This window comes from Dendroctonus ponderosae, unplaced genomic scaffold (assembly GCF_020466585.1).
Source record: "Dendroctonus ponderosae isolate FM_Combo_2020 unplaced genomic scaffold, Dpon_F_20191213v2 Dpon_F_20191213_4, whole genome shotgun sequence".
Lineage (NCBI taxonomy): Eukaryota > Metazoa > Arthropoda > Insecta > Coleoptera > Curculionidae > Dendroctonus > Dendroctonus ponderosae.
Window position 1 is genome coordinate 16,006,269 of NW_026018611.1, and position 13,406 is coordinate 16,019,674.

General features: G+C 33.7%; 1 protein-coding gene across 6 annotated transcripts in view; it reads left to right on the forward strand.

Moving 5' to 3' along the window:
- Positions 1 to 13,406, forward strand: part of LOC109541290 (ankyrin repeat domain-containing protein 12) — a 32,811-nt gene that overhangs the window by 6,300 nt on the left and 13,105 nt on the right. For 3 of the 6 annotated variants that reach the window (XM_019910109.2, XM_019910112.2, XM_048665761.1), the window contains exons 5-11: positions 6,940 to 7,112; positions 10,385 to 10,604; positions 10,663 to 10,817; positions 10,872 to 10,986; positions 11,142 to 11,314; positions 11,426 to 11,674; positions 11,807 to 12,010. In XM_019910109.2, coding sequence (XP_019765668.1) covers positions 6,940 to 7,112; positions 10,385 to 10,604; positions 10,663 to 10,817; positions 10,872 to 10,986; positions 11,142 to 11,314; positions 11,426 to 11,674; positions 11,807 to 12,010 — 1,289 coding nt within the window. The remainder of the gene's footprint in view (positions 1 to 6,939; positions 7,113 to 10,384; positions 10,605 to 10,662; positions 10,818 to 10,871; positions 10,987 to 11,141; positions 11,315 to 11,425; positions 11,675 to 11,806; positions 12,011 to 13,406) is intronic. The other 3 variants (XM_019910110.2, XM_019910113.2, XM_019910111.2) reach the window with 2 other exon arrangements.

Genomic DNA, 13,406 nt, shown 5'->3' on the forward strand with positions numbered 1-13,406 from the left:
TTTTCAACACTGCGCATGATGAGAATAACGTTTAGCGTTTAAGGCCAACTTAATTTTAAGGGCCCTAATAACTCTATTAAAGAGGAAACATCCAGTAATAATGTTCCCGCATGGGTTAACTGATTGAAGAATGACAAACCGTTTTTAAAAAATAATTTTATTACTAAATAATTGTTTCAAGTGTACTTTAGCGTGGTTGTACTCTGACTGACTTTTACATGATTCCAATTGTATGAGAAAAACGTGATAAAACTTGATAATGATGATTGGCGGTATCCTTGGCTGCTGATACAGCGGAATTCATGGGGCTGCCACATAACTCATGGAACAAGTTATAGACCTCAGAAAGTAGATGAAAAATTGTTGAAACACGCGAAAATCCCTAGACTTGGATTTAGATGTCACGTTGGAATATAAAATTAATTTTTTTCGTATTTCTTGAAGGATTATTTACATTTCTAAAAATCGATTTTTTTTAAACTAAAATTAACAACTTCAAATTAATAAAGCAGATAATTGATATATGAATGTCTTTTATTTGGACAAAGTTACTTGTTTAAAAACTTTCATACATTGTTTCTAATCTGAGAAGCTTGAGAAGCAAGAAAATTACATTTGAAAAATTGTATTAATTATCAAAGGTAGTTTTTCGTGGCCATTGATTGAAACTTGAAAAGCTTTTCGGGTTTTTAGCCTGTCGTAGAAAGGGATTTCTTCCTGATGTTTCGCAAGCACCAGTATCATACATCTTCAGAGATGAGAACCACTCGTGTTCGCGAAACTTTAGGTCGAAGTTATTCTCCAGTATGCCCCAAAAACTTATCAAAGTTCGAGATTTTTTCTTTCTTACCACATTCAATATTTTGGTATTAGAGAACTTCCAGTAAGAAAAATGTAAGACACACGCAACCGATCAATTTCATTCAAAACGAAATCTGTAAAAATATTAGAAAACAGCATCTTTATTCAACTGCTCCGCAGTACAATTCCGAATAAATTAGTACGAACGTTTCATTCCTGTTAGTACAAATATGATTTCCTGCTGCCGCCGCGCGGCTGAGAAGAGTGTTGCGTCTATGCCAAGCATCGGCAAAAGCAACAACCATTTTCTTTAAAAGAAAAATAGGCGCATAATCACTATCTAAAGTACTAAAACAAAGGCTGAAAGTGCGGAACGATGCGGCGAGCCGCCCAGTCGTCGCACAAAGGTAAACCGCATGAAAAGTGATGTATAAACTGCCCTTTGTTGTTTATTTTGATTATTATACTGCAATAGAACGATTTGTCGTTTTTTTACTGTGCCTGAAGTTCAGATTGCGATTTTCGCAGAAGCCACGGTGCAATGGAGTCTATGTTGAAAATACACTTTTTTATATCCAACATGAGCATATTATGGCTCTAATCAATGCGATCCCATCGTATTATACTGTCCTTTTGTATCAGACTTAATTAATAAATTATCCGAGTGGGTTTGGAGTTTGCAATAATGCACCCAAAGATGAGTCGATCGGTATAAATAAATTCAGCTGAACAATGTTACAATTACATAATGCAATGTGGGACTTGATCGAAAATCGATTTTGATGCGATGTTGGAGGAACTGTTAAAAAGCAATATTTTTTGCGCAGACATTCGGATTTTGATGTGGGCTCGGGTATGTGTGTGTTAATCAATCTGTTCCAATCTTGACGCGAAAGAAATTTGTAGTTTTTTAGAAATTTGTAAAACTCAACTTTCGTATTGAATTCTCAAAATATTATAGTATACTAGTAGTAATAATTACAGATAATTACAAAATGATTCGGACGCACCGTGCTTAGCTGAATTTCTCCGCGAATGAATATTAATATGAAACGTTTGTTATAGTTTTTTTTTTAATTTTCATTTCCTGCATATTTCATCTTAAATAATACTAGAATAATGACTTTATTATATATAAATATGTTTTATTATTTTATGAATTTATTTACCTTGGCATAGCAAATGGTATAAAAAATCTTACATACTACATATTAATTTAACGAAATTAAAATTTGTTTATACGAAGAATTCACCAAGGTCTCACAAAATACATCACATATTTATTAATACACTTATTAGTTCTCTATCCTACATAGTTGTATACAGGGTGTATCATGATCAAAAGGGTACTGCGATATTCTTTGGACCAAAAGAAGGCGATCTGACCTAACTTATTAACAAAAAATGTCTGGCTTCTCTGCTATTGATGGTCAACGTTCTTCAAAAAAATTATCTTTTTCGAAATATCGAGAGAATGGTACGATGTATTTTAGTGAAACTCGCTGTGAATTTGTTCTTATGTAAGACTCATATTTTGATGAAACAAGCGATGAAATCAACTAATTTTTTTTAGGTTGATGCACTAATCATTTGTTCACAATCCTGTGCTCTTTTGATTTCTTTTCACACTTTGACTGAAACCCAGGAAGGATAGGAATATCATTGAAAAATAAATAACAAACATTTAATATTCGTACTAAACTGCGGGGTTTCCGAAAATTTGCGTTATTTTTCATTCCAATTCATACCTGAAATATTTCACAGAGTGTAGGATTAATGTAGGTTGCAATGGAAGCCTCTAAGAAGTAATAAACATTTTTTATTTGGTAAAAAATAGGCGCGAAAGGACCGTCATTTTAAACTAATAAGCTGTTGCCTTACATATCTTTTGCCACTAAAGTGGGAGAGTCAATTTCATATAGTCTTTATTATCTAACCGGTCGTTACTCGAATTTAATACATATTAATTGCAGATACCATTTTCATGTTGGTTGGTTCGTTATTAAAGAGCAAAAACTATTTTCAGCTAATTTATTCATTTTCAACCATACTTGCTACATACGAGTGTAATTAATATTCAAACTTATCAGCTTTTCTTCTGTGTGCATTGGAAACCGGTTAAAATAATGATTATGTTTGGACGACCGTGATATTTTATCAGTGTTACTAATATTCCCAATGCAGTTTTCGATAAGTCGTACTTCACCATTTTCAAGGTAAAGTTACAATTTTATTATTTTTTTAAACTAAGCGAAAGTAGTTAAAGCGAAATTTAAGTTTAGGTGGTTAAGATGAATATTTTGCACAGTGTAATTAATTCGTTTTCTTAAGTTCCGTTGTTAGGAAAAGTCGTACTATTTAATTTAAAGAAAAATTAATTAACGGGTAATTGTATTATCAGTAAATAAGTTTGACAAACTATACCGAATTTTTTTTATGAATTTTGCCTTGTATACTGATAAGAATTTTAATTATTTTCCATAAGTGGCACAAATCTGTTGCCAAGTAGATAGAAGGAAATTAACCAGTAGTCGGACAGTTAGATTCCGAACTTAGATTAGAAGTCCGAACTTAATTATTTTATTAAATTTCCGGTATTGAGGTAACAAATCTAAAACCTTTTCTAGGTAATAGTTTTATGATTTGGCTTCCATTTAAATATAAAAGTTTTATTTTATAATCCAATTACAAATTGTTATTGATTTTTAAATAAAAAATTCCGATTTGCTAGTTGTCGGACAATGTTCGCCAGTGGGTGTCAATTTGAAAACTTTCCACCTTTAATATCTTTCTTGCAGTTGAAAATATGAAAAATCGGAAAGACCCGTCAATTTTATTTGCAAGGGGGGCACTTTAAATTAATATTTTTAGCCTCCTTGTTTCAACCCTCTAGGACGGGTAGATGTCGCCCTTAGAATCTTAAATGGGAAGGGGGGTCAAGTGGCACACTATTTCAAAGGGCGTTCAATTCTCTTTACATTACTTACTACTTTGTTGCTTTATGTTCAGAGGTTTTCGAATAATTGTGTTTCCAACTTGTAGAAACAATTAAACTTGCCTGCATTGATATTTCGGTTTTCAGATTAGTGTTTAAACAAAAGTTATGTCATTGGGTCTCTTAATCGGACAAATGATTAGAAGATTCGGTTACACCGTTAAAATGGTTGAATAACGGAAAGAAAATCTAGTTTAAACAATTGGTTTCGGAATTATTGATTATTTTACTTTGAGAAAATCAAAAATTGAATTTTTGAAAGAAAATTTTTATTTACGGAATAGAAATTTCTATATACAATAAAACCCAGCTATTTACGCACTATCAAGTTGTTCAAACTGTTGTCTATTTTCCTACAAACAATAATAATGTCTATTTTTCAACCCTCCCCTAGCATTGATAAGATATTCCCGGATAGATCGATTGTCGGAAGGGGACCAATTGAATGGCCTCCAAGATCACCGGGTTGAACACCCTTAGACTTCTTTCTTTGGGTACATCTTAAGTCCATTGTTTATAACACACAAGCTGCTGATATTGATGATCTTAAAAGTCGAATTGCAGCAGAATGCCGGTCAATTATCGGTGAAGTTTTCTGAAATGTTAGGGAAGAGTTCAAAAACAGACTTTATTATTTTTTACTGGAAAATTGACATTTGAACAACTTATAATATAGTCCTAAGTAGGTCCCATAGGTTTTATTGTAGAAATGTATCTTCCGCAAATAAAGTTATTTTTCTCGATGTAAAATAATCAAAAAATAAGAAATAAGATCAAAATCTAAAATAGGAAATCAATGTTTTAACTAGATTTGTATCCTGTTATTCATCGATTTTAAGATTGTAACCTAGTCTTCTAATCATTTGTAGTACAAGGAGACCCAACACAATCGTTTTTGTGTAAACACTAACCTGAAAACCAAGATCTGAATGCAGACAAATCTAATTGTTTCTACAACATTGAAACGCGATTATTCGGAAATCTCTGCACAAAAAGCAACAAAGTAGTAAGCAATGTATAAATAATTGAACGCCCTTTAAAACTGTGCCACTTGACCACCCTTTCCATTTAAAATTAAGTAACGTAACGTAAGGAAAATATGTTTATCATTTTATGTTGTGCAGTTTGAAATAAAATCTATAATAAATAAAGTACCATAGTTCGTATGTTTTTCAGATTGTTTTAAAATATTTAACAATATTTATATACAAAGAAAACTGGTCTTTGTGACAAAGTAACCGTTTGGAAAATCTGGTTTCTTTATTTTATTTCTTTATTATTAGTATTTAATACGAGTACTTATTTAATTTGATGAATGTGCATTTATGTACAAACAAATAACATGCGCTTTCAATAACGTAATTTTATGTGAGAATGAAACGCCGTAGCAAAGGAAATCATATTTCTCCTGAGTGAATTTTTACTTACCCTGAGAGTTAAAATGTTAGAGGCTGCAGATGTCATTTGAAGAAATCACAAACATATGTAGGCAACTTTGAAGCTTATTGTTACAATGGTGTTTTGAACAAAATTAATTAATTAAGTATTTTTTTATTGAAATTAATCAAAAACTCCCACTTTACCCATCCGGGATCTGAAACGAAATCGAAACGCCCTCGTCGTTTGAAAAAAAACGTTACTCGTCGCTCTGCTATCTAAAACTACTATTTCTTGCTTTCAGAAATTTGGTAGTTAAATATGAAGAAATACATATTTAAAATACATAGCGTGCACTTGCACGGTGAAAATTATAAAAACAAAATTAAAACAAGGATTAAACTTGTATTTACTTTCTGTAGTTTTATTTAATGCAAGTACTTTTTTTAACTATTTTAATTTTCCGTAACATTTTTGTAATAATGTATATTCAACTTACAATACACCGCATTATTTTGTTTGAAGCAATTAATTACGTCCAAGTCTGACCTGTGTTTTGTTCCTCTATTGAAATAACACCTCAGCTATTATAAAAAATAAATATGAAAGTAAAACGCAACAAAATGTAATTACCGATGTTTTTGAGAAATTACTCAGATAAATTGGTATATGTTTAGATGAGGTAATATAAATATTCAAAAACAAAGCAATAAAACCCTTGAAGTAGTTTAAATTTTGTTAAAAAGAAACAAACTTTTTTAAAGTTTGCGTTATTACAATAAATAACGCATTTCATATTGGTTTGCCCATCGATGCGTGATCAAGTGCTATTGTTCTGGGTCCTGGTACTGATCCGTTGACACACGACCCGCATCCAAAGATCCGGATCTTTGAAATGACCCGTCTTGCCCACTACTAGTCATGGACCTTTGAAACCAAGATGCCCACATCGTTTAGACCATATTCACCTGAGTAATAGAAGCGGTTGCCATTAGTGGTGTCAATATAAACCCTTCTCCAATATTCTCCCTTCCATCTAACCTCGCTCATCTTTAGGTATTTTTGACACAGATGATCTGGAGAGCACTAATACATCGACATTTTCGCGCGTTTTTAACGGTTCAATAATGACTACACAAATTAAAATGATAAAGAATCGTAGGAAAAGGTTGGCAAAATTGATTTTATAATTATTTAGGGCGATACTGTTGTCAAATATATATACATACATATACGTTTTGTCCTACTACTGGCTGTGTCCGGCTTACTGGCGAAGTCACCCTATTTTGATATTCTTATGTTCAGTTGATGTAAGCAATTATTCGGCATGGGGTGTGTATTTTTATATCTGTAACTTCCTTAACATGCTAACATTGTCATTAAGTTTTCAAACTGTATTAATGTATTAAATAATTAATTAAATATGTTCCCGATAAGTTAAAAATATAGTTTCACATATTTGTTGTTCCTAGTCAAATAATCAGTTCAAGTATGCAGTTCATTTATTGCTTTATGACCCGTTATAGTGCTTTTAATCGCAAACTTTCCCATAAATTAATGAACGATAATCAACGGTTTATTATCGCAAACTGGCCGATTGCAAATTGAATTAACCTGTTTTGTTAAGAAAGCATACACACAATTAACAGATTTGTTGGATTTCGTATGACCTCATTTTAAATTGAATATGTACTGCAACGCAGGTATTCTCGATTTGAAAAAGTTTCAAGTTGGGATAAATCGTTTTTATTGATTGTTCTTTCTAGAAGCTGGCAGTTCCTCATCGACGCGCGTTCCACTTCGTTCAAGAGATGATAAAAAGGTTTCGAGCGCTTCAACAGATAAGCAAAAGACCGGCTCGTCTACTTCAAGCAGTGAAAGTATGGATGCCAAATCCAACTCTACAGCTGAAGACATTTACGAGTTCAAGTCAGTAAAGGTATAACCAATTACTTTTTTATTACAAACTTCTTTTTGGGTATTTCGCCTCAAAAATTTTTGTCTTTAAAAAAGACAGAATTTCCTCACGTCTTTTATTACAGGGTATTATTATTATTATTATTTATTACATTTTATTATTATTTGAGGCGAAATACCCAAAAAGAAGTTTGTAAAAAATGAATCCGCCTCAACAATATAGAACTTATCTACAATTACTTTTTGTAAACATTGTTTCAGTCTAGTACCCTTTTGTTTATGTCAAAGGAAAGTATTTTCTTCTATTTCAAAGTAAAATATGTATTGAACAAAATAAAAACAAAATTTAAATATGATCAAAATGGTCAGCCAAAATCAATCGACTCACGTCTAGTGGGGGGAGCTGTTATATCCGAGTATCTGACAGCTCTGGCCTCCGTAATAGCGCACAGGTTAAAAATTTACATGTAGGGCTTCTTGAGGAAAGGAGTAAAATTCAAATGAATCGCTTTTTGATTTTAATATAATTTTAATGAATAATGAATTTTTGAATCATGTCTTCATAAATCAGGTTAGCCACTATTTGTTTTCAGCCTGCAGTACTGCACTTACACTAGGTTTTTTTCAAGCCAGCTTTTCTTTTACTAGGTTTCTTCATAACTGAAGACAATCGCCTTGCTGCACAATGTTTTTATCATGTGGTATGTGTCTTTCTGTCTCTGAAATTGTTAAAGATCTGCTGCCACGCATTTTAATGGCATTTAATGTTGTCTCAAGTGACGCGATTACACGCTTCGCTTCTCAAAGCTTTGCAATTCCAGACACTCTATCTATCTGAGCACAAACTCACTCTTTTAAATCTAATTTATCTTGTTCCAGCTTGCTCTTACCTCTCAGATTTTTCTTACTACCTAAGATACTACATAAATCCTCTATGTCGTTTTCGCATGCGAATTCTGGAATTATTAGGGTTTCGCCATCTGAAAGTGAAATCGCCTATTCATTTAGCCCATCTTTCGACTTAAATTTGTTTTCATAATTTGCTTTAAAATAATTTATGAAATCTAGTTTGGACTCATTTTCAGATAGAGCTTCAAAAAATGTTTTTAACATTACCGAAAATGCTTGTATATCTGTTTCAGATGTTGTAAATATCTGTTGTCTTATGATCAACTTTAATTCGGATTGAATTTCCTGTGTTTAGGCAGTATACTGTTTTTATAATTCTTGCCGGCGTTTGTTTTTTCTTCAAGATGGTGATAATGTCTTCCAGTTGGACACGATCAAATGCTTTTGTTAAATTGATAAAACATGCAAAAGCGGGGGTGTCGAATTCTATTGCCTTTCCTTTTATTTGGTGTATGATAAATAGGGCGTCAGTTGTAGACCTATTTCTCCGGAATCCCTGCTGTTCGTCTTTAATTTCGATATGTTGTTCCAGGTTATCTTTAATAAGAACGGTGAATAATTTCACGGAGGAGCATAGAAGAGTTATACCCCTGTAGTTGTCTGGGTTGTTTTTTGTCCTTTTTTGAAGATTGGTATGGTGACGCTCTTGTGCCAATCGTCGGGGATTGTTTGTGAGCTTAATATTCCATTGAAGAGTTGCGTTAGTTTTTTTCTGAGTTCATTACCGCCATACTTTAGAAGTTCGTTGGGTATATTGTCCACACCCGGTGCTTTTCTATTTTTAAGCTTTTTTATTTTGTTTTTTACTTCTTCCGTGAATGATATTGGGACCTCCTCTCCTTCTTCTGCCTGCTCAGCTCTAGTCTTTGTGTATTAGTTGCTATCGTACAGGTCATTAAAATAACTCTCCCAGTTGTGCAGTGACACGCTTTTAGTTTGAATGTATTCGTTCACAGGATTTTTTCAATTTTTAAGCATGTTCCATACTTTCCGTTGAGCTCCATATAAATCGTGTTGCATATCATTGGTAAATTTTTCCCAGTACTCTCGTTTAATCCTTCGTATCTCTGGGTTCGCACGGTTTCTGGTCTCTTTGTGTTTGATGAGAGTATCGTGCGATTGAGTGCTTTTGTAAAGCAAGTAGCTTTTTTTATTGGCTAGCTTTTCCACCTCCTCACAGAACCATGGTGTGTTGTGGTTTTGGGCATGCACGTTAATTTTTCTGTTTTCTATGGATTTTTCCTCGGCTTTATGGATACACACTTTTATTCTTTCCCAGTTCTAATTGACATTGCCGTCGGTTATATTTTCGTTTAGTAGTTTCAAAATTATTTTGTACTGTAATAGTCGGGTAATTCCATGTTGTATCCTTCGATACATAGCGGTTCTTGATTACTTTTCTGATGTTTTTCCAGTGTTACAGTTCAAAATCGTAACTATTTAACCCATACGTTCCGTCTATACAGATGCAGTTGCTTCCAAATACGCTTATCTTGGCACTCTTCTTCACTTCTTCTATTTCATTCTAACGTAACTTTGTAGCTTCAAGTACTAATACGGGCATCAAATTTTGGGCTCAAATGACAAAAAATAAAAATTCAATGATGTAAGTACTCAATTATATCAAATATGAACCTGAACTAAACCACTCTATGGCTGAATATAGAATAAAAACAGTTTCCAAGTTAAATCCTCACAAAATGCTTATATTATAAAATAATGTTACATTCCCACGGAAAAAGCTTAGATTGTAAAACGGACTGGATTCCAATAAGCCAAGGTTGTGGGAACTTATTCGTTCCGATCTGAGCAGTATATCCAGCTAATTTTTTTGAATTATCTCATTACTGAGTTATTAACTATGTTTGCCGATGCCGAAAATATTCTTCTATTCTGTAACGATATATTGCCGACACCCACACATTTTTTTCATTTGTTAACAGAGACGGTATACAGACACATTTGCAATATCTATGTCGGCAATTTTAATTAAATGCTATATAAACATAAACAAACTTAATAACATCTTTTTTATTCGATATCATCAAAAACTGCCACTTGTTGCACATAAACTATGATGATAAAGAATCACAACTCAGAGCTATAAATATGCTCCTTCAATTTGTTTTACAAAAATGCTTCACGGGACCCCGCTAGACGTGAGTCTAAAATCGGGGCACCAGAAAAATGGGCCAATACAATATTGCAGCCCAAGCAATCATGTTATCGCTAGACCTCGGCGGCTTAAAGACATTTACACATTAAGACAAACTTGACGCTAACTGGGACACATTTCAAATATAAAGCAAGCATTCTAACACTGTGTTTTAGGTATGATTTATTATTAAAATTTTAAGCAGAAAGTAACATAATAATTTACGTTAGGATGCGGATTCGGCTGCAGAGAAAAAGTCGGAAAATACCGAGTCGGAAATGAGCAATTCCGATTCTCTATCTGTTCCAACCAGCACTACAAATGAAGACTCGACTAAAAGAGCTTATGGCGAGGTCGAGGGTAACGACGACAGCGAAAAAGATGAAGACAACAAAAAGAAGAAAAGAAAAGACGACACTGCTAAAGAAACAGGCAAAACTACACAAAGAGGTATTGTTTATTACGCTATTATTTAAAAGGTTTATAAAGAGCATGATTACTTTTTCAGGGCAAAATAAAGGGCAAAGTAGCAAACAATCAGTAAGCGCGACTGGAAAACATGCGGCGGCCAGTTCATCAAAAGCAAGCGCTTCTGCAGACAAGAAAAGCCCTGATGGCAGTCCTAAACCAACCGTTAGTAACAACAGTGCAAGTGATGTTGAGGTACGCACCTGTTTTGAAATCAACACAACAGATCAAATGACTTTCAATCTCTAGGGAGAAGGTTCTTCAAATTCGGGAGATGGTAAAACCGACTTGAAGGTTCCTCCTCTGAAAATAGTCATTCCGCAAAGCTCTACAAACGAACAGGACACCGGCACTAGTAGAAATGGTAAGCTCAGATGATTCAACAATTTTTTTGGAGATATTATTTAGCAGCTACATTGAATTTTAATCAGGTGAAATTAGTTTAAACTCAAAGCTAAATACAATGTTTAATTAATGAGATTTATGGTTGAAATCTTATTAATTGATTTTCGCTCATAGGAAAAAACGCTTCTCAAAGAGTGCATCAAGCTTTACCTTATGTAGTTGCCAGTTCTAATAGCAATGATTCGTCTGACAAAGAAACTGCACTTGGAACGAATAGCCCAGACAGTACCGGAAACTCGAAAGACAACGATAAAAAGGAAGCTCCTAGTACGCAAACTGATGAACAAGTAAGTGATTTATTTTAAAGCTGGCTTTTTCAGTGGTAAAGATCTGTAAGGTTTCGGCTGCAGAAAAGTCCACGTTTCATTTAAAAAATATGTATAGTCGTGACTTTGCAGGCTTCCAAAGATACTGAGGCAGAGAACAACACTGCTGCAAATACGAGCACGACTACTGCATCCGCGCCAGCTGCAACCCACGTCGAACTTCATCCACGTAAACGGAAAATGAAGCAAAGCCGAAGTGATCAAGCAAGTGCGCAACAAGCGACGGATAATGCGGAATCGTCAACGGAATCACGCGAAGTGCATCCACACGAACAGCCCATAACAAACTGTTATAAGCTGTTTATGAATATCAGGAAACAGGTAACAAAATACCGTTTGTAAGTTTTGGGTTTGGGTTTATTTATTGTAAAATGCTGAGCTTTTGAAGCAGGATAGTATATTTTTAATTATAACCCTAAACACTTCTTATTTTTGCATTTTAACAAATTTCAGATTGAAAAACGACGCAAGGGTTTGTTTCTAGTTCAACCCAAGCCTCCGCAGGGTTTCAAAGACTATCTAATGAATCGCTGTACTTATGTTTTGGCAAACACCGCACCAACGACCCCCACTATTAACTACCCTCCTTCGCTACCAGGTCAACTCAAAGAATTATTCGCGGAACAGGAAAAAGAACGATACAGACTAAGAATGCAGGTAAGAAACTTTCCATCTGGGGTTTTCAGTCGGAATTTTAAAGGGTGCCGTTGATCATGTTCATTTTAATATTTTTGGTCTAAAACTTTAATGTGATATTTATTACTTATTCTTTTAAATTTAAATTTAAATTAAAAATGTTGCTTTCATACCACAGAATATAAAACAGTGAAATATAAATTTTAGTTACCAAAAAGGCCAATTGCTACCTGATCAACTTTATACTTGGTTAGGGGTGACTTTGATCACATCGTTAAAATTAAATTAAGTGTAGCAGTATGCAAAATTCAAATACGATCTGAACAATGTAAAACTCCGGTGAAAATTCATGCTATAGTTATAACAAAATTTTATTTTGGGGTCAGATTGATGATGAGGGGTGAACTTGATCCCAGAGTTCTCTTTGATTTTCTCTTCTGTACTAACACACATACGGGTCTATTCTGTAAGCTATCCGTTAAAATTATAGCAGGCCGGATATGGTTATCAACAGCTGATCGAAATAACCCAAAATGGTATTCTGTATGCGCCTCGGTTAGGTTAATATTAGAGAGTTATTGGACATGCTAAATACTGTCATGCAGTACTATTGTTATTTCTTATTTTAATACTGCATTTGCGTTATTTCTGTAACGAAATGATAGTTATTGGAATACCTAGTTCACTGCTTTCAGTATTAAACGTGAGTTACTGTGTAACCTAACCTTACACAATTTATTATTAATCATTTTACGTTGGTATATTTGTATTTTTTTCCTTTTCAATTGGATTTTGGTTGTTGATCATTTACGCTTAATTGTTATAATGAAGAAAATTCTAGAAGCCGCAGTCATAAGCGCAGCAAGTGAAAAAGAACTTGAATATTACATTTTTTATAATACTTATATTTATTTATAAACAGGGGTGGTTATCAGGCTGAGGAAAGAGAATATTTTTATTTAGAACAAATGTCCGAAGAGTATAACTATGTCTTGAAGTGCATACTATTCAAGGCTTAGTGGAGATACGAGGAACATATACGATAAACAAACTGAAGTTTTTGATCCTTGTTTCATCCCCTTGGTCATTACGGCTAGATATTTAGTTCCCCAACATCACGACGTATTTGGTGAATTACTTAATTTAAAGCCGTAGTTTTTACATTGGATGACAGCTCAAGGCTTATAAAGTTATGCAAGTTTACAAGTATGCTGAGTCTGGCACGGTTCAAGAGATATCAGCTACACACGTTAGGGATAGAGCATTTATTTTTAACATAATTCGGATTTACATCCATCACTTGAACTTTTCCTTACAAGGTGTACATTATTGAATTGCAAAAATCTAAATTCTGAAAAACACGACTTGAATATTCTTCAGTTAGGTACATCAGTTTGAACTGACTCACTAACACAGC